The sequence below is a fragment of the Stegostoma tigrinum genome, chromosome 16 (genome assembly GCF_030684315.1).
Source record: "Stegostoma tigrinum isolate sSteTig4 chromosome 16, sSteTig4.hap1, whole genome shotgun sequence".
Classification (NCBI taxonomy): domain Eukaryota; kingdom Metazoa; phylum Chordata; class Chondrichthyes; order Orectolobiformes; family Stegostomatidae; genus Stegostoma; species Stegostoma tigrinum.
Genome location: NC_081369.1, coordinates 4940944 through 4964870, shown reverse-complemented (window position 1 = coordinate 4964870; position 23927 = coordinate 4940944). Strand labels below are relative to the sequence as shown.

General features: G+C 44.3%; 1 protein-coding gene across 11 annotated transcripts in view; it reads left to right on the top strand.

Annotated features, from left to right (window-relative positions):
* The window catches only part of st3gal2 (ST3 beta-galactoside alpha-2,3-sialyltransferase 2), a 297050-nt gene extending 274668 nt beyond the window's left edge, over window positions 1-22382 (top strand). For 10 of the 11 annotated variants that reach the window (XM_048546296.2, XM_048546294.2, XM_059651573.1 and 7 more), the window contains 3 exons: window positions 7825-7870; window positions 13074-13193; window positions 20536-22382. In XM_048546296.2, coding sequence (XP_048402253.1) covers window positions 7825-7870; window positions 13074-13193; window positions 20536-20709 — 340 coding nt within the window. In that variant the 3' untranslated portion in view covers window positions 20710-22382. The remainder of the gene's footprint in view (window positions 1-7824; window positions 7871-13073; window positions 13194-20535) is intronic. The other variant, XM_059651578.1, reaches the window with a different exon arrangement.
* Window positions 22383-23927: the final 1545 nt, after the last annotated feature.

The following is a 23927-nucleotide window of genomic DNA, read 5'->3' as shown; positions in this document are numbered from 1 at the left end:
ACATGGCAGAGAAAGGTAAAAAACAGGAGGGACACGGTTGACAACGAGGCACGCTGAGATGCTTAGGGAATTGGCTGGAAGCTGATTGGACTGCAGTAGTAGCCAACCACGACATTCTCAAGGGCAAGTAGGGACTAGCAATAAATACTGGCTCAACCAGCGATGCCAACGTCAAAGAGAATAGCAAAGTGTTGGGATGTTCAGGTTCCCATCACCAACAAAGGGGCACATTGACACACGTTCATTGCTCCCTATCTTTGACCTCTCAACAATCCAGCAGTCTCAGTCTCAAAAGCCCAACATATAGAGCCCCTTGAAGGTGTGATTTCCGAACTCCTGTTATCGTCTGTATTGAAAAAATGTGCCTCCTTATTTCACTTGTGAATGGCTTGACTCTGAATTTCAGATGCTGTCCCTTTGTTCTGGAATCCCCCACCAAAGAAAGCAGCATGACTAACCTATCAAATCCTTTCTATCACTTCAACTCCTTGAGGTTTCAATCTCAATGGAATTCGGGCCAAGTTTGCAGACCCTGTCTTCATAATTTACCCCCTTGGCAAACCTACACAGACTCCCTGAGCTGTAGTGACCAGACAGAATGCAGACATCCAGATGTGATCTGACAAGGTGCTACAGCTATGCATCATTAATTACTCCATTGGTAAAGACCAGCATTCGATTAGACTCTTTGATTGCCTTTTTACTCTGTGCATTAGCTTTTCTGTTGGCATGGTGGATTTAACAACCATTCAGGTTAGTTTGGGGGTTTGGGGGTGTGGTGGCTTCTTTATCGATATAATGGTTCCCACACCCAGACCAGTTCACAACTCTTCTGAGGGGCCATGATCCACAGGTCCTTAAGAAGTTGACCCAACTCCACAACAATGTTGGGTCCAACTCCAGCAGATGCCTACCAATACATTGGTACCAAACAGGTTGAAAATGAGGGTGTGAGTCCGCTGGTGAAAATTGGGGATGCTGAGAATGGGGCTTGGGTATTCCAGAATCAGACCCCATCCACCATTTCTAAAGGTCCATGGAGCCTCCTCAAAATCAGCCCATTCTCAGGGAAATCACTTGGAAGCATTGTCAGGAGAAGGGAACAGGAAAAGCTGTCATTTTTGATAAACTCACAACTTGAATCTGCTCAGTGGTGAAATAGTTCAGCCATGTTTGAAAGGCAGGAATGAAAATCGATAGGAACACAAGAACTAGGAGTGGGAGTAGGCGTTCAAACCTGCTCCACCATTTAATACAATCATCTCAGCCTCAACTCAGCTTTTCTACCTGCTCTCCATCACCCTTTAACCCATTACTAATGAAAAATACGTCTATATCCTCCTTAAATTTATTTAGTATCCCAGCATCCACTGCATTTTGGGTAGTGACTTTGAAAGATTCATGACCCTTTAGAAATAATTTCTCTTCATCTGTTTTAAATCTGCCACTCTTTCACCTAAAACCATGACGTCTCATTCCAGATTGCCCCAGATGAGGAATAAATGTATAATTTGTCAACAGATTTGAGCATTGCTTATACTTCAATTAGATCTCCTCTCATCTTTCCAAACTCTAACAAGTGTAGCTCTAAACTGCTCAATCTCTCCTCATAACACTCTCAGAATGAATCCATTGAATAAAGCATGTACCTGTTTTAACTCGTGGTCAGAGATCGTGGGAACTGCAGATGCTGGAGAATCCGAGATGATAACAAAGAGTGGAGCTGGATGAACACAGCAGGCCAAGCAGCATCTTAGAAGCACAAAGGGTCCAGGCCTGAAACGTCAGCTTTTGTGCTCCTAAGATGCTGCTTGGCCTGCTGTGTTCATCCAGCCCCACACTTTGTTTTACCGGTTGAGTTGGAACAATGCCCAGCATTCACAAGAATCCAGACTGACCGACCCTCACCTAGTGAGTTATCTGAGCCCCAGCCTGGCCTAGGGCTAAAATGCCTTTACAGTTCCCGTTCCTGAGAAAGCTTTCCAATTATTTCTGCAGAGTCAGGGCGTGCTTTCATTGATCTCAGTTGAAAGGTTAATAATCTTTCTTTATTTCCCAGATGGTGGAATTTCTTCTGTCTTTCACTGTCAGTGTCTGTCAAATACTGTGTTTTAAAAGAAACTATTTGTGATTCTTTAACAGGCACTTCATATTCTACGCCACTCACCATGTAACAATATTTGATTTCTCAATTTGAACTGGATGCAGTCTTTACTATGAGCACCATCAATCTCAGTATCGCTCAAAGAACTTTAATTACATTATACCATAGCATGACAGCAATCAGCCACCACTTCCTGCTCTGTTGCAGCACAATTTATTGCTCCCATGCTAGAAGGTGATGTGAATTATTTATTCAGTTAATTGCATGCTTTAAAACTGAGCTGAATGATGAAATTGGCAGCACTGCGTCTGAAAAGATGGGAACGATATCTTGTCAAGGTAACACTCAGCTCCTCAGCAGTTACAGCACAGCTATCCAAAACAGGGGCCAAAAGAACGGTACCAGCCCTTTCTTTCTCATGAAAACCAAACTGAAAAGAAACAATGCCACTGTAAGGAGCCTGTCTTTTTTCTTTCGTGCTTTTTAAAACTGTGGACTGAGCTGAGAACGAGCTGTTTTAAAAGCCAATGTTTAAAAGACTGGCTGTATGTTTTGACATAGAAACATAGAAGATAGCAGCAGGAGGGGAGGCTATTTGGCCCTTCGAGTCTCTTCCATCATTCATCACAATCATGGTTGATCATCCAACCCAACAGCCTAATCCTGCTTTCTCCCCATAACCTTTGAACCCATTCGCCCCAAGTGCTATATCTAGTCACCTCTCGATTACATTCAATGTTTTGGCATCAACTCCTGCCTGCGGTAATGAATTCCACAGGCTCACCACTCTTTGGGTGAAGAGATGTCTCCTCATCTCATTCCTAAATGGTTTACCCCGAATCCCCATACTGTGACCCCTCGTGCTGGGCACACCCACCATCAGGAACATCCTCCCTGCATCTTACCCCGTCCAGTCCCATTAGAATTTTATAAGTCTGTGTGAGATCCCCCCTCATTCATCTGAACTTCAGCGAAAACAATCCTGACCTAGTCAATCTCTCCTCATATATCAGTCCTGCCATCCCTGGAATCGGCCTGGTAAACCTTCGCTGCACTCCCTCGAGAGCAAGAGCAGGGAACCTGCCCCCCCAGTGCAGCCATTAGGTAAAACAACTGTTTGAAAAGGCAGTAATTGAAGTTTAAGTTGCAGACTCAGCTGGGAGCTAAGGAGTTACTACAGTTGTACAAAGGCCTGGTTAAACCACACTGGAGTACAGGTTACAGTTATCAGCATTGTACCTTTGAAAGGACATATTAACTCTGCAATTCATGCACTGCAGATTCACCAGCATGTTACCCAGCTCCAAACATTGGCTGAAAAGCCAGGCTTGCATAAACTAAACTGTAAACAAAAAATACTGGAGATCACAGTGGGTCGGGCAGCGTCCATGGAGAGAAAGCAAGCTAATGTTTCGCGCCTAGATGACTCTGCATCCAAGCTACTAGACTCACCCAGACTCGCAACGTTAGCTCTTACTCTCTGTCCATGGCTGCTGCCTGAACCGCTGTGATGTCCAGCGCTTTTTGTTTTCAGTACAGATCCTAGCACGTGTACTAAAGGGGGAGACAATGCCTGGTGGTATTATCGCTGTACTGTTAATCCAGAGACCCAGGTAATGTTCCGGGGACCTGGGTGCGAACCCTGCCATGGCAGATGGTGGAATTTGAATTCAATAAATATCTGAAATTAACAATCTAATGATGAATCCATTGGCAATTGTCAGGAAAAACCAATCTGGTTCAACAGCATTCTTCAGGGAAGGAAACTGCCACCCTCACCTGGTCTGGTCTACATGTGACTCCAGACCCACAGCAATGTGGTTGACTCTTAACTGCCCTTTGAACAATTAGGGATGGGCAATAAATGCTGCCTAGCCAGTGACACCCTCATCCTGTGAATGCATAAAAAAAATCTGCAGTAATTTGCTCTTACATTTAGCTAGACTCATACTAGAAGAAAGAGGTGATTTAATTAGGAATTTATGACTTTGAATGGAATTATTACAGTAGTTAGACAAAATTATTTTTCTTTGCGTGCATGGAAGTCAAGGACAATGGGACTTTAAAATCCAAACTCAGCCTTTAGGAGAATGTTGGGAGCTGCTTCATCAGTCAGAATGTAAGAAGTGTAGAACTCTGACCCACAAGAAAACAGTGGACACTAACGGGTTAATCAAAGTTTAATCTGGGATTTTTCTCACCAGGTTTATTTAAGGGATCTGAAGCCAAGACAGATAAATGGACTCAGGCATTTACTGATTCAGGAGCTGAATGGCTTATTTATGTTCTTATATTTTAGCAACAACGACTCAGTGCCTTTCACATACCATAACATCTCATGATCTTTCCGCACCAGGCTATCGAATGAAATTCAACACTGATTAAAGGACAAAAGCAGGCTTTAAAGAGTGTGCTATGGGAGAAAAGAGGTGCGGAGATCTAGGGAGGGAGTTGCAATCAAAGAGCAGGACCTGTGGTGAGTGAAAGAAGTCAGGGACGTGCTAGGGGCCAGTATTGGGGATCCATGAGATCGTGGAGAGCTGTGGGCTGGTGAAATTTACCCACATGAGGTGGGACTAAACCACAGTGGGATTTGAAAACGAGGTGGAGCAGGGTCACCCAGGATTAACAGAACAGTATTTCAACCTTAACATCTCTTATTCTTCCAGAACGAAGAACTGATGACCAATTCATTTCACCTTTGTTAGCCTGCAGCATTGGAATTCTGTCAGCATAAAAGACAAAAGTGCCTTAAATAGGTTTTTTAGGAGGAGTGTCTTTAGCCAGACTGTGGTAATAAATACTCCATTGAATAGCTGAGGTCAGTAGCAAAGAAACAGTTAAAAGGATACAGGCTAAATACTACAGTTGCTGGAAATCTTAAGTTAACGCAGCAAATGCTGACAAAACTTAGCAGATCTGGTGGTTTCTGTGAAAAGAGAAACTGAGTTAATGTCTTGGGTCTAAATAACTTCTTCAGAACTCTGGGTTCAGGGCTGTAAAGAAGAGTCATGCTGAACTCAAAATGTTAACTCTGTTTCTCTCTCCACAGATGCTGCCAGACCTGCTGAGTTTGTCCAGCATTCACGAGGTGTGCTTGAGGAAAAGCTGATTTAAGTACAAAAGGGATAAATGATTTAGCTTCTGCTGATAGAGTGGAAGGAGTATAAGCACTGACGTAGGCCTGTCAGGCTGAATGGCTTTCTATGCTGTAGGTTCTATTCAACTCCGCGTACCTAATTAAAGCAAAAGGGGACTTGCTAGACCATTAAATTATTATGTGCGTATTTTTATTCTTGTTATCTCTGAATACATGGACAGGCTTACTTGGATACTTTAGTCTCATTTAGAGTCATACAGATGTACAGAGTGAAAACAGACCCTTCAGTCCAACTCATCCAGGCTAACCACATATCCTAAGTTGATCTAGTCCCGTTTGCCAGCATTTGGCCCATAACCCTCTGAACTCTTCCTGTTCACTTACCCATCCCAGTACCTTTTAAACATTGTAATTGCACCAGCCACTTCCTCTTGCAGCTCACTCCACACACACACCACCCTCTGTGTGAAAAGGTTGCCCCCAGGTTCCTTTCTAAATCTTTCCCCACCCACTTTAAACCCATGCCGTCAAGTTTTGGACTCCCTTACCCAGGGGAAAAGACCTTGGCTATTGATCCTATCCATGCCCCTCATGATTTTATAAAGGTCACCCCTCAGTCTCTGATGCTGCAGGGAAAATAGACCTAGCCTATTCAGCATCTCCCTGTAGCTGATCTTTTACTAAGTTCGCTCACAATAATATTGGCACAAAAACATTTCTGGAACACTTCGGTGAAGATTAAATGACTGCCTTCAGTTTGGTTTTTCAACATACAACTCAGTAGACAGATGCCCATCTCATGTAGTCTTCAGTCACAGTCCTGGAGCTGGTGGAGTTAAGCCCAGCAGAAGTCAGGGAGCTACAATATGGAGCAGGAAATCATTCAGGGATTCTGCTGCTGCCTATTGATTCTGGAAGGTGCTTATTTATATAATTCCAGTGTGAGCACAGCTGGACATTGAAGCTAACACAATCAAATGATCAATAGTCTTCTTTAACTCATGACCATGTAAGTAAATTACTTGCACACTCTTACTGTACAGATTTTGTGCCTTAAGGAGAGGAGGTGGAATGTAAAAGGACAGTTTTTTTTTTATTTATTCATGGCATGTGGGCCCTGCTGGCTAGGCCTGCACTTACTGCCCATCCCTCATTGCCCACAGGGCAGTTAAGAGCCAACCACATTGCTGTGGGTCTGGAGTCACACGTAGGCCAGACCAGCTAAGGATGGCAGTTTCCTCCACTGTTAATGAACCACGTGGGTTTTTCCATCTGTCAACAACAGTTTCATGACCATTAACTCTTAATTCCAGATTTTTATTGGATTCCAGCTTCGCCGTCTGCCATAGTAGAATTCAGACCCAGGTCCCCACAATATTACCTGGATGTCTGGTTTAATCGTCTCACAATGTCATTAGGCCATTACATCCCCTAAGTACATTACAGGTGTCTGTGTAAAGAACGTATTGTTTCCTCCCACACACTGCAACAGAGCCCACAGCATAATTGGAATTAAAGTATAATACCTAACCTCAAACTTCATGTTCCTCTAGATTCCTGCATATTTTGCTTAAGTGCCTCAATTCTAAATTGTGCATGCACAAGTTACATATCGATGAATACCAACTAATGATACAAAATTGACATATTTAACTGCCCAGCGTCAGGCTTCCTGCCTTGTACACAGTCTTTCCTCTTGCCAGTCTGTGAATGAGAGCCGAAAGTGATCTTGCAGAAGTACAGCCGTAGACCCCAGCTTGTAGATCTGTTGGCTGCTGCAGTCATAGATACGTAGCAATTGGACTCACTGGTCCGTGCATCAGGGACGGGAATGACAAGGGGTAGCACTGCACCAACATCAGTCCATCAACATTCATAGATGGAGGTCTCTTGTGGTGCTGTGGTAGTGTCCCTACCTCTGAGCCAGGAGGCCCAGGTTCAGGTTCTACCTGTGTGTCAAAGCGAGTCCACAAAGATTGGTTAAAAATGCTTACACTCACATAGTACGAGTGACCACTTCCCGCTCTGCGGGAGTGAGCTTCTGGATTGGAGAAAGTGAGATCAAATCAGGGAAAAATTCTTTCCACCTTTAAAGCCTACCACAGTAGATCAAAGAAATGATTTGCCTTTTTTCTCCATAAGAACGTTAACTTTCTAGAATGCTTGTCTTTAAATTCCCTCAAAATCTAGACTGAATGGTCCGAAGTAACCCAAGTGCTGTCTGTCAAGAGCCTGAAGGTTTTAATTGTAATTAGTGATTTTCATATGGACTCTCAGAGACAGGTCTGCTTCCCCTCTGGGTACTCTCCAATCATGCTGCTCACTTTCTCGGGCACTCAGTTTCATTAAAACTGCAAACCATCCATTCTGTCCGTTTTACTGGGAGCAATAATATTTTGCAGCTGTACACTGCCCTCCTTAAGTCACCAGGTGTGTACAACATTGGGTCTCAAAGATCAGAATAGAACAGGTTCCAAACCCCGTCAGTGAAGTATCAGATAGCTGGCAGTTCCCGCAGAACAGTTCAAACAGCATTCAGTCCTGTTTACCAAAAAAAATCTGATCTTCAGAGATTCAGCATTAGCTTCCCGTGACCTTACTGTGTCTGTTTTCTTCACAGTACCTACGCGCCTGTCAAACAGTTTCTACGGGTGGATAAAGATAAGGTGAGTGAGAGGTCAGACATGGTTTTTATTGGTGCATTGGATTCGGTGTAGCTGGGGCAATTAATCCAAGGACTTTAAGACTCCAAACTTCACATGACCAGCTACTGCAGCTGAGAGATGTTTGGAACAATTGTTATTATCCTCCTGGCCAGTAGAGGAGCACTACAAACACTGTAGCTGAGGAGGAGAAATGTGAAGCATTGAATGGGGTTAGCAGAGTGAGAGAAAATATTCAGCAGTTTAATGTCTTTGAAAATACATAAATTCCAGGCCGTTAAAAACAGCAAGGGAAGGAAATAATTGAGCTCTGACAGTTATTTCCACACCTCTCTGGCAGAAGGTGTGGTGCCAGAGGATGCCTTACATTGTACCGATGTGCATAAACGCAGAAAGTGATAGACATTCTCCAGGGACAATCAGCTCAGTTGGAAATGTTTGGAAAAAGTTCTGAGGCATGATACTAATTTAGAAAGACCTAAATTAATCAAGAACAGTCTACCTGCATTTGTAAAGGTTGTGTCTGACTAACCTGACAGAGTTTTTGAGGAGGTTGCACGCAGAATTGGTAAAGTTGCACTGTTAATGCATGGATTTTAGTAAGGATTTTGACAAGGTCCCCACTTGGGAATGGTGTGAGCCATGGGATCCCCAAGCAGTTGACAGTCTTCGTGTAAAATTGAGTGCAGGATGCTCGTTTCGGTGAGTGGGAAGTAGGATTCCGCAAGTCTCAGTACTGGATCTCTTACCTTTTGTGGCACGTATCAATGATTTAGTCTGAAATGCTCGCCCTTGAGCACCTTGCACCTTGCATTCTAAATAGTCATTCTAAATGACTGAAAAGTTTGTCAGCGATTAAAAAGAAAATTAGATGTGTGGTCAATCAGATGAAGACGGCAGCAAGATATCAATCAAGTGAACAGAACAGAACAGTGGTCGGTGGAATTCAATCCAGAGATTTGTGAGGTAATGTATTTCGGGAGACTTGACAAGGTAAGGGAACACCCAGAATGCTGTAGAGGAACAGAGATCCCTGGGATCCAACAAACCCTTTAAGGAAGCAGTGCTGGTTAATGGATAAGAATGCAGATAGAGTACCTTTACTATCCAAGGCATAGAATGTAAGGGCAGCGAGGTTATGTCAAACACTAATTAAACCATGGCTAGAGTACAACATGTAACTCCAGTCATTACAGGAAGGATCTGATTGGAATAGAAAGGTTACAGAGGAGATTTATGAATTTCTGTCCTGGACTGGAAATGTATAGACATGTGGAAAAATTGGACAGATTGGAGTTGGTTTCTTTGGGACAGAGGTAGCTGGGAAGAGATTTAACTGAAGTGCGCATAGTTAACGGGTCCAAATAGAATGTATAGGAAGAGTTTACTTCTGTTTGTAGAAGCCAGTTACTGACCCTCAGATTAAATGTCATTGGCAGGAGGATTAGATAGGGGCTGAGGAGAAATATTTTCACCCAGAGTGTGGGGGAGACCTGGAACTCTATGCCTGAAGAGTGGAAATGCAATTGAGAAACTCTAAACAAAGGAGGCTGTGGACCAAGACGGGGAAGGAGGCATTGGGCTAAATAGCAAATTTTTCATGTAGCACTGGCATGATTGGCTGTGTGGCCTCCTTCCATGTCTTAAATTTCTCTGATTATAACCTGACTCAGTGAGTAATGGTTATATCTATGTTTGAATTTCGATGTATTAAAGAAGAGTTTCAGTCAATGAGCTTTTTGGGGCATAGTCTACAGGTGAAGGATACACTAATGGAAAAATAATACTATTTATTTTACAAAGTCTGTGCTTTTGATCAGTTCCTTTTCCCAACCTTGGAGGCCCAGTGAGCAGCACACTGTCAGGGTGTATGTAACAATTTCATCAATCAATGGGAAGCTCCTGATCTTTGTAAAATGTTTCCAGGAAAGGTTTTTTTCCTGCTCGCCCTTGAGCACCTTGCACCTTGCATTCTAAATAATCAGACTGACCCAGATTTAAGCAGAGATTTCCAAAGTCAAAAGGACATTATTAACCCACTGAACCATCCTGTGCCCTGGCCAATGTCATTTACCACTTACGTGAGCGGCTCTCTCTAAGCATGATAATCTAATTAAAAGCTGACTTACACCCACAGGAACTGTATCGCCACCAACCACACTGACTTCACTCAGTGTCTTTAATACAGCAAATTGAACATTTAGACAATGTGTTGTTGAAAAAAGACATTACTGAAGAGCTGTTCAGATAATGAACATTTTGAAACGTAGGCTGTATGTAAAAGAATTTCCTAGAAATCGATTGACCATCCCTGGCCCACTCACACACACACTCACATACATTCTCTCCCAAACACATGCACAGAGAAACACACATGCACATGCACACACACATGCTGACAAACATACATGCACACAGTCACACACGCTCACATAGACACATATGCATACATACAGACAGACACACAATCACACATAGACACACTCAACACATACACATACACATGCACACTTACACAGAGACACACTCAACACACACTCAATGCTTACATACATGCTCAGCGCTGTCTCTCTCTCTCTCTCTCTCACACACACACACACACACACACACACACACCCATTCGTAAAGCCTGAGTCCCTTATGGCAGGAGTGCGATGTGTTCATGCATACTTGCCTGAAGCTGGAGCATAGTAAATGTCCCACTGTTCTTTCCAAAAAAGGGTCTAGGCCCAAAACATCAGCTTTCCTGCTCCTCTCATGCTGCTTGGCCTGCTGTGTTCCTCTAGCTCTATACCTTGTTATCTCTTATAACAGGTTTTACGGTTGTTCTGAAGAATTGGACTTGAAATGTTAACTCTGCTTCTCTCCGCACAGATGTTGCAGCACTTGCTGAGTTTCTCCACCATTCTCTCTTTTTATTTCAGGTCTCCAGTACTGTCAATACTTTGCTTTTCATTAACAGCTTTATTTTTCAGCTTGCTACCTACGTACTAAAGTGGCCTGAAAGAGACAACTCGGTCACACAGCGCAATAGCAGAGGAGAGTAGAGCATAATAAAAGAAGTAGAGGCTGCAGCACTATTAACTGTAATAGAAGCTAATCGGACACTAAAAGGACTTTTACCCATGTTTCCCTCATAATCCTTTACACCATTTGTCATCAAGAAATTATCAATATCTACATAAAACACACCCAAAGTCTGAGCTTCACACAGCTCTCTGGGATAATGAATTCCCACTGCTTAAAAACAAGTTCTCCACATCTCAGACCTAAATGGCTTCTATCTTACTGTTAAATTGTGCCCCACGATTTTAGACTCCCCAACCAGGAGAAACACCTCATCTGCAACTTCTCGGTCTGTCCTTGTCAAATCATTTTGCAGGTTTCATTAAGATCACCTCTCTTTCCTCAAAACTGTAGTTACCGGCCCAGTTTACCCAATCTCTCTTCATCGGACAGTCCTATCGTTGCGGCAACAAGCTTTGTGAACTTTAGTTGCATTCTCTGTATGGCAATAATATCTTTCCTCAGATAAGGAGACCAAAACTGTTCACAGTATTCCAGGTGCCCTTCAACTAAACTCCTATGCAGTTAATGCAAGATTTCACAACTCCTCAAATCCTCTTGCAATAAAGGGGTAAATTCCATTAGCCCCTTTTTAATAGCTTGTGCATCTGCACATTAGCTTTCAGTGACTTTACCAACAAGGATCCAGGTCCCTTTGTACATCGACACTTTCCAACTTCTTAGTGTTCAACATATGTGCACACAGTCACACACGCTCACATAGACGCATATGCATACATACAGACACACACACATCTGTTTCTCCTATCAAAGAGGATAACCTCACATTTTTCCACTTTATATTCCATCCGCCACATTCTTGCCTATTCACTAATTCCGTCCAAATCGTTCTGAAAATGTTCTTTCTCACAGCACACATTCCTGCTTGGCTTTGAATCATCTGCAAATGTGTCAATTCATAATATTAGTTTTTAATGCCAAGGCAGCCAAGTGGAACATCAACCTTGTTTTACCTTATCCCAGCTTTGATGAGAGCGCTAGACAGCACCAGTTTGAATTTTCCTACTTCCTTCACAAATCGAGATCCTAGTTACATCTCCGAAAAAGACTGGCAAGTCCCTATTTGCTATAGGTCCACCGCCAATAACAACTGAGTTGAACGTGCTGAAGCTTGTTTCATATAGGCCTCGTGCAGAAAACAGAGAAAACTTTCAACACATTATTTTGGGCGGCCTTGGAATTCTGTTGTTCTTGATGTTAATGAACTGTGTTTAACTCTCAGTGGTACCAGTGGTTACCAATACGAGAAGACCATTAGTAAATGACTTAGTAAATCGCAACAGTCTGAAGATTAGATTTTATGGAGAGGCGATGGCCGAGTGGTATTATCACTGGACTATTAATCCAGAGACCCAGTTAGTGTTCTGAGGATCTGGGTTCGAGTCCTGCCTTGGCGGAGGGAATTCAATAAAAAGTCTGGAATCAAGCAATTGCTAGGGATGGTTAATAAATGCTGGCCTAGCCAGTGATACCTAGGCCCTGTGAATGAATGAAAACCACATATGATGAGCTGCTGGTAAATGCACTACTCAGTGTAACACAAAGCTGTTTTGAAACAATGATTCAAACCCCAGTGTGAACCTGAATTCAGTGTGTGCCCTCCACACCAGCCAGCCCTGGGTTGAAAGCTGGCCAGGATTCACAGAATCATGCAGTACAGAAGAGACCCTTCGGCCCATTGAGTATGTTCCGAAAGAAATACTCTGAATCTACACTGATCCCACGTTCCCGTACCAGGCCCATCGCTTTCAAGTGCTCATCCAAGTACTTTCTAAAGGTTGTGAGGTTACCCACCTTAACTAGCCTCCCAGGCAGTGCATTCCAGACACGCAGCACCCTCTGGGAGAAAAAGAATACCACTGGAGACACAGGGTGGAAGAGCTCCAGCTGACAGCAACACTGGGGTCATGCATAATGCTCTGTGTGTATAAAAGAGTGAGCTGGTTTTAAACTGGTTAACTATTGTTCTTTAAGGTCTGACCTTTTAATAATTATTCATTAAACTGTTAAAACAGTTAGTTAAACAGGTTAAAACGGTTCTTTAAAATGACCCCTAATCTTCACTAGTTACATTGACTAAAAGCTGTGGTTTAAAACCTGACCCCTACTCTTTACTCAGGTACAAATCTACAACCCAGCATTCTTCAAGTACATCCATGACAAGTGGACAGAGCATCATGGGAGATATCCGTCCACAGGAATGCTGGTCCTGTTTTTTGCTCTCCATATCTGTGACGAGGTAAGGACCATTGTCTGTGGCAGGGACAGTACTTTCAATTAAAAGGCCAAGTTGAAGGGCCAAAGGTTAAAGTGCACAATCCCATTGATGTTGGAGGAAAGAGAGGATAACATTTAATGAGCCTCTTTGATGCTGCCACTCATCAACTGCATGGTTCACAGCTATGAATAATACTGAATGGGGGCGTATAAAACGAACTCTGTCGAGAAATTGACATGAGATGGTGATAAAATTGATTTTGAAAAGACTGGAGATTGGTCAAAGAAGGAAAAGTAGGTAGGTAGGAAGACGTTTTCCCAGCCACCATCAGTTCCGAGGAAGGGTCACTAGACCCGAAACGTTAACCCTGTTTTCCCCTTCACAGATGCTGCCGGACCTGCTGAGCTTTTCCAGCAACTTTGTTTTGGCTCCTGATTTACAGCATCCGCAGTTCTCCTGGTTTTATTAGGTAGGAAGCTGTATGGTCTGAAGTCTTAGCAAGAATTAAAAATGTAAGAGTGGGAATCTTAAAGAGTTAGTTAGAATTCTGACAGAGCCTTAAGAACAGTGGCTCATGAGATAGATGATGCTTGGTTTTAAATTTTCAAAACTCCCCAGATTTGGGAAAGATCCCCATTAGACGAGAATAGAGCAAATGTAACTCCTTTGTTCAAAAAGGGATGGAGACTGAAAGCAAGAAACTACAGGTTAGTTAGCTTAATATCTGTCAGAGGGAATTTTCCCAAGAGAGTAATATTGAATAAATATAGCAGGGCATTTAGACACATTCAAGGTAATCAGGCAGAATCATAGAATTCCTACAGTATGGAAACAGCCCATTCAGCCCATCAAGTCCATAGCAACCCTCCGAAGAGCATCCCATCCAGACCCATCCATCCCCCCCTCCCAACCTATCCCTGTAACCCTGCATTTCCCATGGCTAATCCACCTACCCTGCACAATTTTGGACTGTGGGAGGAAACCAGAGCACCCAGACAAAACCCATGCAGACACGGGGAGAACATGCAAAGTCCACACAGACAGTCACCCGAGGGTGCAATTGAACCCGGGTCCCTGGCACTAACCACAGTGCCACCCTTAGTTAGTATGGTTTTGTGAAAGGGGGATCATGTTTAACTCGTCTATTGGATTTCTTTGAGGAAGTAACAAGTAATGCTGTGGATAAAAGGGAACGAGTGGATGGACTTTATTTAGATTTCCAGAACACATTTGATGAAGTGCCAAATCAAAGGTTATTGTGGAAAGTAAATGCTCAGGGTGTAGGATGACATGTTGGCAAGGGTAGAAGATTGACTGACTAACGGAGAGCACAGAGTAGGCATAAAGCAATCTTCTGCTCAATGGCAAGATGTGACAAGTGATGTATGACAGACCTCAACTATTTACAATTCACATAAATGACTTGGATGAAGGGATGGAAGGCATGGTTGCCAAATCTGCAGGTGTCACAAAGATAAACCGGAAATTAAATCATGAAGAGGACATAACGTAGCTTCACAATGATACAGAGTGGTTAAATGAGTAAGCAATGTGAGTAATGTGACTAATGTGAGAAAATATGAAATTGTCCATTTGGCAAGAAAGATTAAAAATAAATATATTACCTCTATGGCAAGAGACTTTAGAGCTCTGAGGTCCAAAGAGAACTGGGTTTCCTCATTCAAGAATCACAAAATGTTAGTATGCAAGTACAGCAAGTACTGGAGTATTATTGTTTATTTTGATTAGAATTGAATTAGGAAGGAGGGAGGTTATGCTTTCGTTAGACAGAACATTGATAAGACCACATCTGGAGCTGCTGTGTACAGTATTGCTCTTCTTATTTAAGGAAGGGTGTAATGCAGTGCAGAGAACATTTACCAGACTGGTACTCGCAATGTGTAAGTTGTCCTTTGAGGAAACATTGGACAGGCTTGGCTTGTATCTGCTGGATTTTAAGAGAGTATTGATTGAAACACAGAAGATTTTGAGCGGTCTTGACAGGGTAAATGTCATGGATTCATACAGCATGAAAACAGGCCCTTCAGCCCGATTCCTCCGTGCCAACCAGGTTTCCTAAACAGGGCTAGCCTCATTTACCTTAATTTGGACCATGTCCCTCTAAACCTTTCCTATTCATGAAATTGATGCTGTCACTTATGGGAAAATCATAGAACTAAGAATCTAGTTGAGAATCAGAAGTGTCCCATTTAAAAACACTGGTAATGTGAAATGTTTATTCTCAGTGGCACATAGCTCTTTGGAACACTATCCCTGGAAAGGTAATGAAAAGAGAGTCTTTGAATATCTTCAAGGCAGAGGTTGGTAGGTTCTTGGTAACTGGTGAAAGTCTATCCGGTAGCATGTGAATTTGAGGCTTACTCCTGCTCTGGAAACCAAACAGAAATAGATCCTTGGCTTCACCTGTATATTTAAAAGCTGAGAGATGCCAGTCTGCAGGGCCAGAAAGTGATCCTCAGTGAGGGGCTGTGGGATTTGGAAACCAGCCAGCAGATACCATAGTCATGCAGCAGCCTCTGTTCCCTGGCTCATGTCAAAGGCAGCCTGGAGACTGTGTTAATGAGCTGAAGCTGGAAATACAAGCAGCTTCGGATCACATGAGGAAAATCATTGTTCAGGTATTTCCTTCCAGGCAGCTGAGAGCATGGGGCACTGTATCCATCTGATGGTTGGTTTAACGCATTCATGTAGACTCATAGTTAGACAAGGTAGCAAAGAAGGCATTTGGTATGCTTTCAGAGATAATGGGAACTGCAGATGCTGGAGAATTCCAAGACAATAAAATGTGAGGCTGGATGAACACAGCAGGCCAAGCAGCATCTCAGGAGCACAAAAGCTGACGTTTCGAGCCTAGACCCTTCATCAGAGAGGGGGATGGGGAGAGGGAACTGGAATAAATAGGGAGAGAGGGGGAGGCGGACCGAAGATGGAAAGTAAAGAAGATAGGTGGAGAGAGTGTAGGTGGGGAGGTAGGGAGGGGATAGGTCAGTCCAGGGAAGACGGACAGGTCAAGGAGGTGGGATGAGGTTAGTAGGTAGCTGGGGGTGTGGCTTGGGGTGGGGGGAAGGGATGGGTGAGAGGAAGAACCGGTTAGGGAGGCAGAGACAGGCTGGACTGGTTTTGGGATGCAGTGGGTGGGGGGGAAGAGCTGGGCTGGTTGTGTGGTGCAGTGGGGGGAGGGGACGAACTGGGCTGGTTTAGGGATGCAGTGGGGGAAGGGGAGATTTTGAAACTGGTGAAGTCCACATTGATACCATATGGCTGCAGGGTTCCCAGGCGGAATATGAGTTGCTGTTCCTGCAACCTTCGGGTGGCATCATTGTGGCAGTGCAGGAGGCCCATGATGGACATGTCGTCAAGAGAATGGGAGGGGGAGTGGAAATGGTTTGCGACTGGGAGGTGCAGTTGTTTGTTGCGAACTGAGCGGAGGTGTTCTGCAAAGCGGTCCCCAAGCCTCCGCTTGGTTTCCCCAATGTAGAGGAAGCCGCACCGGGTACAGTGGATGCAGTATACCACATTGGCAGATGTGCAGGTGAACCTCTGCTTAATGTGGAATGTCATCTTGGGGCCTGGGATGGGGGTGAGGGAGGAGGTGTGGGGACAAGTGTAGCATTTCCTGCGGTTGCAGGGGAAGGTGCCGGGTGTGGTGGGGTTGGAGGGCAGTGTGGAACGAACAAGGGAGTCACGGAGAGAGTGGTCTCTCCGGAAAGCAGACAGGGGAGGGGATGGAAAAATGTCTTGGGTGGTGGGGTCGGATTGTAAATGGCGGAAGTGTCGGAGGATAATGCGTTGTATCCAGAGGTTGGTAGGGTGGTGTGTGAGAACGAGGGGGATCCTCTTGGGGCGGTTGTGGCGGGGGCGGCGTGTGAGGGATGTGTTGTGGGAAATGCGGGAGACGTGGTCAAGGGCGTTCTCGATCACTGTGGGGGGAAAGTTGCGGTCCTTAAAGAACTTGGACATCTGGGATGTGCGGGAGTGGAATGTCTTATCGTGGGAGCAGATGTGGCGGAGGCGGAGGAATTGGGAATAGGGGATGGAATTTTTGCAGGAGGGTGGGTGGGAGGAGGTGTATTCTAGGTAGCTGTGGGAGTCGGTGGGCTTGAGATGGACATCAGTTACAAGCTGGTTGCCTGAGATGGAGACTGAGAGGTCTAGGAAGGTGAGGGATGTGCTGGAGATGGCCCAGGTGAACTGAAGGTTGGGGTGGAAGGTGTTGGTGAAGTGGATGAACTGTTCGAGCTCCTCTGGGGAGCAAGAGGCGGCGCCAATACAGTCATCAATGTACCGGAGGAAGAGGTGGGGTTTGGGGCCTATGTAGGTGCGGAAGAGGGACTGTTCCACTTTTTGTTCCACCATTTGGTATGCTTTGCCTTCATGAGCCGTTCTGTTGGAAGCTCATGTTGTGGCTGTCCAGGACATTGATGAGGCCACTTTTGGAATTCTGCATTCAGTTGTGGTCTCCCTGCTAGAGGAAGGATGTTGCTAAACTTGAAAGGGTTTGGAAAAGATTTACAAGGATGTTGCTGGGATTGGAGGGTTTGAGATATAGGGAAAGGCTGAATAGGCAGGAACTTTTTCCCTGGTGCACCAGTGACTGAGGGGGTGACCTGATAGATTTATAAATTCATGAGGGGCATGGATAGGGTGAATAGCACAGGTATTTTTCCTCCAGTAGTGAAGTCCAAAACTAGAGGGCACAAGTTTACGGTGAGAGGGGAAAAATTTAAAAAGGACCTAAGGGGTAACATTTTCACACAGTGGGTGGTGTGTATATGGAATGAGCTGCCAGAGGAAGTGGTGGAGGCTGGTACAATTACAGCATTTAAAGGGCATTTGGATGGGTACATGAATAGGAAGAGTTTAGAGGGATATGGGCCAAATGCTAGCAAACGGGACTAGTTCAGATTGATACGTCTGGTCAGCACAGATGAGTCAGCCTGATGCTCTGCTTCCACGCTGTAAGACTCTCTGTATTCACCATTAATAATTGCTTTTTTGTTGACATTTTCTGTGCAATTCTTTCATTCTGCTAAAATCTTGCATCAACACAATTTCCACATGCATGGACGGATTTGCACTGGATGTCTGATGTCAGGAGAAAGTCAGCATAGCAAGAACATTTGGCCGATGTTTTTATTACTGGTATAGGTGTAAACAAAGAGCCCTAAGGCGGGTCTGTTCCCAAAAAGGTAGAAAACCCTGTGCCTTTCGGTGAATAAAATGTCAGTGCCCGATAACCACAGTGTGGTAGTAATTCCAGTTGATGGGTATCATGTACAAGTGTACAATCTGGCTAATGTATTAATGTGTGACCCATTGAGTAGATTAGATCATTGCCTAGAAATACCACACAAAACAATGTTGTGTTTAGAGTGGATAAGCCCCACCCTGCTGCAGAATTCAGCAGAGTCTGAATGTACTTTTAGCCCATGTGTAGAGATCTCTAATCCCACAAATATTACAAGTGACCTTTTTAGGGTCTTTAGACTATAATCTAGAATAATCAAGTCAATAATGCAGAATTACCTTGTTTTGCTAAGTCTGTCTAACAGTGTAAGTATTGACCAATTCTAGATGTGCAGAGAAACCAAAGTGCAGAATCTTCACTGTTGAAAGCAAATCTATCTTTTAAAGGGACACTGACCACTTCCATCACAACACAACCCACATTGTGGCCCTGAGCCTCACCGGTTAGGAGGAGGCTGGATTCCATCAAACACAGGTCTCCCCATTTCACAAAGAAAGACCCATCCTGACTGGTATTCCTGGCTTATTAGAGTGGGATTGGATAGTGTGCAAGTAGTTAACGTAGAACAGTACAACTCAGGAACAGGCCCTTCAGCCCACCATGCCCATGCCAACCATGATGCTGTTCTAAACTAATTCCATCTGCCTGCATGTGGTCCACATCCCTCTATTCCCTGTCTGTTCATGTGTCTGTCTAAATGCCTCTTAAACGTTGATAGCATATCTGCTTCTAGCACCTCCCCTGGCAGCGTATTCCAGGCATTGAGCACTTAATGTGCAAAAAACTTTCCTCGCACATCTCCTTTAACCTTTCCCCCTCTCACCTTAAACCTATGTCCCTATTTGACATTTCCACCCTGGGAAGAAGATTCTGAATATCCAGCTCATCTATGCCCCACATAATTTCATATACCTCCATCAGGTCGCCCCTCAGTCTCTGAAGCTCTGGCGAAAACAATCCAAGTTTGTCCAACCTCTCCTTGTAGCTAATCCACTCCAATCTAAGCAACATCCTGGTAAGCTACTTCTTGCACCCTCTCCTATGCCTCCACATCCTTCCAATAGTGTGGTGATCAGAACTGCACACAATACTCCAGATATGGCCTAACTAAAGTCTTATACAGCTACAACACAACTTGACAACATTTATAACCAGTGCCAATGAAGTCAAGCATGCCATATGCCTTCTTTACCACCTTCTCCACTTGTATTTCCACTTACAGGGAGCTATGGACTTGCATCCCAGATCCCTCTTCATATCAATTCACCCAAGGGTCCTGCCATTTATTGTATACTATTCTTTTGCATTTGACCTCCCAACGTTACCTCACAGTTACGTGGATTAAACTCCATCTGCAATTTCTCGGCCCAACTTTCCAACTGATCTATACTTTGCTCTATCCTTTGATAACCTTCCTCACTATCCACTATCCCACTAATTTTTGTGACATCTGCAAACTTACTAGTCAGCCAACCTACGTTTTCATCCAAATCATTGACAAATATTGCAAACAATAGAGGTCCCAGCACTGATCCTTGCTGAGTACCACCGGGCATGGACCTCCAGTTAAAAAAAACCCCTCCACAATCACCCTCTGTTGTCTACGGCCGAGCTAACTCACCATGGATCCACATGACTTAATCTTCTGGATCGGCCGACCATGAGGACTTTGTCAAAGGCTTTAGCAAAGTCCATGTAGATATCTTCTGCCCTACCCTCATCAATCATCTTCCTCACTTCCTCAAAAAAACTCAATCAAGTTTGTGAGACAAGGTCTCCCCACACAAAGTCATGCTGACCCCATCCCTAATAAGTCCATTCTTTTCCAAATGTGAGTAAGTCCTGTCCCTAAGAAACTTCTCCAATAATTTCGGTACCACTGAGATAAGGCACATCAGCCTGTAATTTCCTGGGTTATCCCTGTTGCCCTACTTAAACAGAGGAACAACATTGGCTATTCTCCAGTCTTCTAAGTTATTGCCTGTGGCAAGATTGTTTTGTTCGGGCAGATTGGAGAGATTCCCTGAGGTTGTAGGGATTGAAAGTCAAATGGGGTAAGGGCCATATTGATTCCTTTTGCATTTTCTTCTGCAGGTGAATGTGTTTGGATTTGGTGCTGATAGCAGAGGGAATTGGCATCACTACTGGGAGAACAACAGATATGCTGGAGAATTCCGAAAGACTGGAGTGCATGATGCAGATTTTGAAGCAAAAATAATAAATTTACTAGCTGAAGCAGGAAAAATCAAAGTTTTCCGAGGAAACTGAAGAAAAAGCCCTAATTACGCAGTTGAATTTTTTTAATAGCGGGGTGGTGTGGACTTTACAACAACTTGCTGTTTCTCCTCACCAAGCGAAGAAATGACACAATTACCCCTTAAGTACATACTGAACATTTTTTTAAAAATCAAAATCACGGAGAACTCTGGAATAGAGAAGACGGAACAACTGCTAATTTAGTATTACCTTCAAACGTTCACCAAATCATTTCATTGGATCATTTCAAGATGGCTGACCAGCACCATGGTGGCTGATGAGTAGCTAGCTCGATGTACTGTGGGCTATCAGAGAATTTAGATGTTTGCAAGGACGATTTTAATATTTGAATTGTGGAGTTGTCAGGAATGTATGCAATCACAATATTGCCTGTGTATAGTGATGATGGGGTCCGGGGATAAAGGGATATGCATGTTTTGAGGAGAGTGCTGTCTTTAGGTTAACCCGCTGTTGGATTAGTTTCACCAGCAAGTTACCGAAACCACTTTTTCCTTTCAGACTGTAGAAATGCATCTTGTCACTTGGAGACGAGATCAGTGTGCGACAGAACACAACCAGAAGCAAACCAGTGTGCTCGGCTGCTATCAGTTGTAAATTAACCGAAGCACAGCCTCCATCATCGCACAGCAGCTGAGAGCATTTCCTTGCATCCTGCATTTGAGTCTCCTTTGCAAAGGAAATGTGTGATACCAGATTCACTGCTTGGAGTTAATGGGAATGCCAAATGTCTGGTGTCCAACAGGGGGTAGACATTTAGAAGACAGGGCTGCAGAGAGAGGGAGTGTGAGTCCATTTTAACATTGTGTCCCCAGAATCCCTTAACCATAATGATGCCATCTTGGCCATTATCTAATAGAATTTTATTTTACGTTTACTTTACTGTGACTTTGGGTTTTAGTTAAATTTGAGGCATGATTTCTGCCTTCGCGGCACCCACAGCACAACAAAAGATATGAGCTCAGTGACACAAGCCTCGCAGAAGTAATTGGAGGTTGATACAAAGAGTCCTGGCTGTAGACAGATCTCAAGGAGTGCAGAGCTGATTGGCGTCTTAAGGAGAAACACAAAGCACAGGCCCCCTTTGTCAAGTGACTGAGGCCCTCAAGCCTTTTGAGCGGAACGAGTCCACCTTCCCATACTGTTGTACCTGATTGGGTGCTTCCGATAGTGATACTATGAGCAAAGTGGGACATGAGGGCTGGGCATGCACCTGTCTCGATAATGGGCTGGCTTATGTCAACCGCAGGCACCAGCTTGGAAATTCACAATCAGAAAGTCCTGGGGCTACCCAAATGGGGCAAAGATCCAAAGTACTGACCGCCCCCCCACTGCCAATCCCTTGCTCCCCTTTGCCCGGGTTCGTATGACTGCAGAGGGCAGAAGCTCTGTGCACAAATAAAGACAACATTATCTCTCACCGAAATATTAAACCACTTGAACTTTCTAATCAGACGTACAAAGAACAGGTAGCACAACACCATCTCCAAAGCACAAGGAACACAGTATTATAGCTGTCATGTAGTCTTCCTGTCTGTCTTAAAGAATGAAGGAAATGTTAGGAACTACTGTAGAATTTCTATTTGTTTTCTCCATTGAATAATAAAACACAAAACCCATTCTTCCTCAAATGCTGATTTGAAGAAGTAACGGCAGAGAACAAAAAATGAAGTGTTTGTGTCTGTTGTACTCTTGATATTTCAGCTCTGTTACCTCAGAATCTGTCATGTGCCGTGTGATGGAAAACGATTTCCCCTGTCATGACGACTGCGATTCAGATGTTGTTGAGGGAACTTTTAAGTTACACCGGACTTGGGAAGAAATCTTCTCCATCAGTCAAACCTTTTACTGTCTTTCTATGAGACTGTCTAGTGCTAGGCAGCCTGGTTCGAAGCAGGGTTAGCAGTACATAAACAGCAGTAGTAATACCCACAGTTACACACAGGGCACCCTGGCGGGCACAGCTGGACCTCAGAATCCATCAAGCAGAGGTTGGAGGGGGGTCAGTGGGGAGGGCTTAGACCAGCCCATGGATGGTTGTCAAAAGTTCAGCCATGTTCGACCAAGAGCAAAGTCTGTCAATATTCAAATACAGCAGATACATTCAAATGTTGAAGTTGCAATTGTAGTGACGTTTTAGATGGTAGCTCTCAAGGTGTGATGGCATGGACAATTTGCCTGCATCCCACCCAGGCAAGCTGGTATCAAATGTGTACCAGCGGTTAGGCACAGCTGCAGTCACTGAGAGCATGGCCCAGCACCTCAGTGCTGCAGTTTGTTATCACCCCAGCACCTCTGTTTGCAATGCTGCTGTCAGATACCCTACCTCCAGGGTCAGGCGGGTTGGAGCAGGCTACATTTCAGTGCTTAGTGCCCACTCTCATTGCACGTTCCTGGGTGCTCACCGTATCTCAGCCTTCTCTTGCCTCTCTGCATGAGGTGAGGCCCTTCAAAAGGCAGAAGGAGTAAATGGGCACCTCCTGGGTCCAGGGGAAAGGCAGCCTCTCAAAGCGCTGGCTGTGTGAACCGCATGCCTTGACAACAATTTGTCAAATAAAAGTCCCACTTCACCCATGCCCAAAGCTCTCTTAACCACATCAAGCAACGTTCTGAATCGATTCTACTTATGGCCATGAGGAACAAGCAAATTCTCTGCATTTGGGAAAGATTAACCCTCGTTGCCAAAGTAACCATCCCGTTCCCTCACACTGCACATGATGCAGGAGCTGCCCATGTTACACCTTGGACCTTCAAACAGTGTGTAGCACTATGGACGGTAAACCATCTGTACCTTCATTCTTGTAGTTGCAGCTTAAAGAAACATTTGCTCACATAACCGATGATAAAAAGTGACCGTATATTTACAAACGTGATAACATGTTCGCAATGAATTCTTACCTGCGCCACTTATTTTCCTCAGAAGGTCTTCCTCTCCATCCCACTGTGTCGAGGATGTCATCCCAGGGTTCGTGGCTGAGTTGGAGGGAGACTGCCCTGTAGTGGACCATTGAAATTTTGGTCAGGTGACCGGGCATTTTTTTTTTGGCAAGGGCCCAGACATTCTGTGTGTGTCCTGTCTTGAGAAGGGCTCAGCCTCTGCTTGGCTTGAAATCCCACCTGACTGACGGTGACCATAAGAAACAGAAACAGGAGTAGCCCATTCAGCCCCTTGTGCCTGCTCCACCAGTTCAATAGGATCGTGACTGATCTGG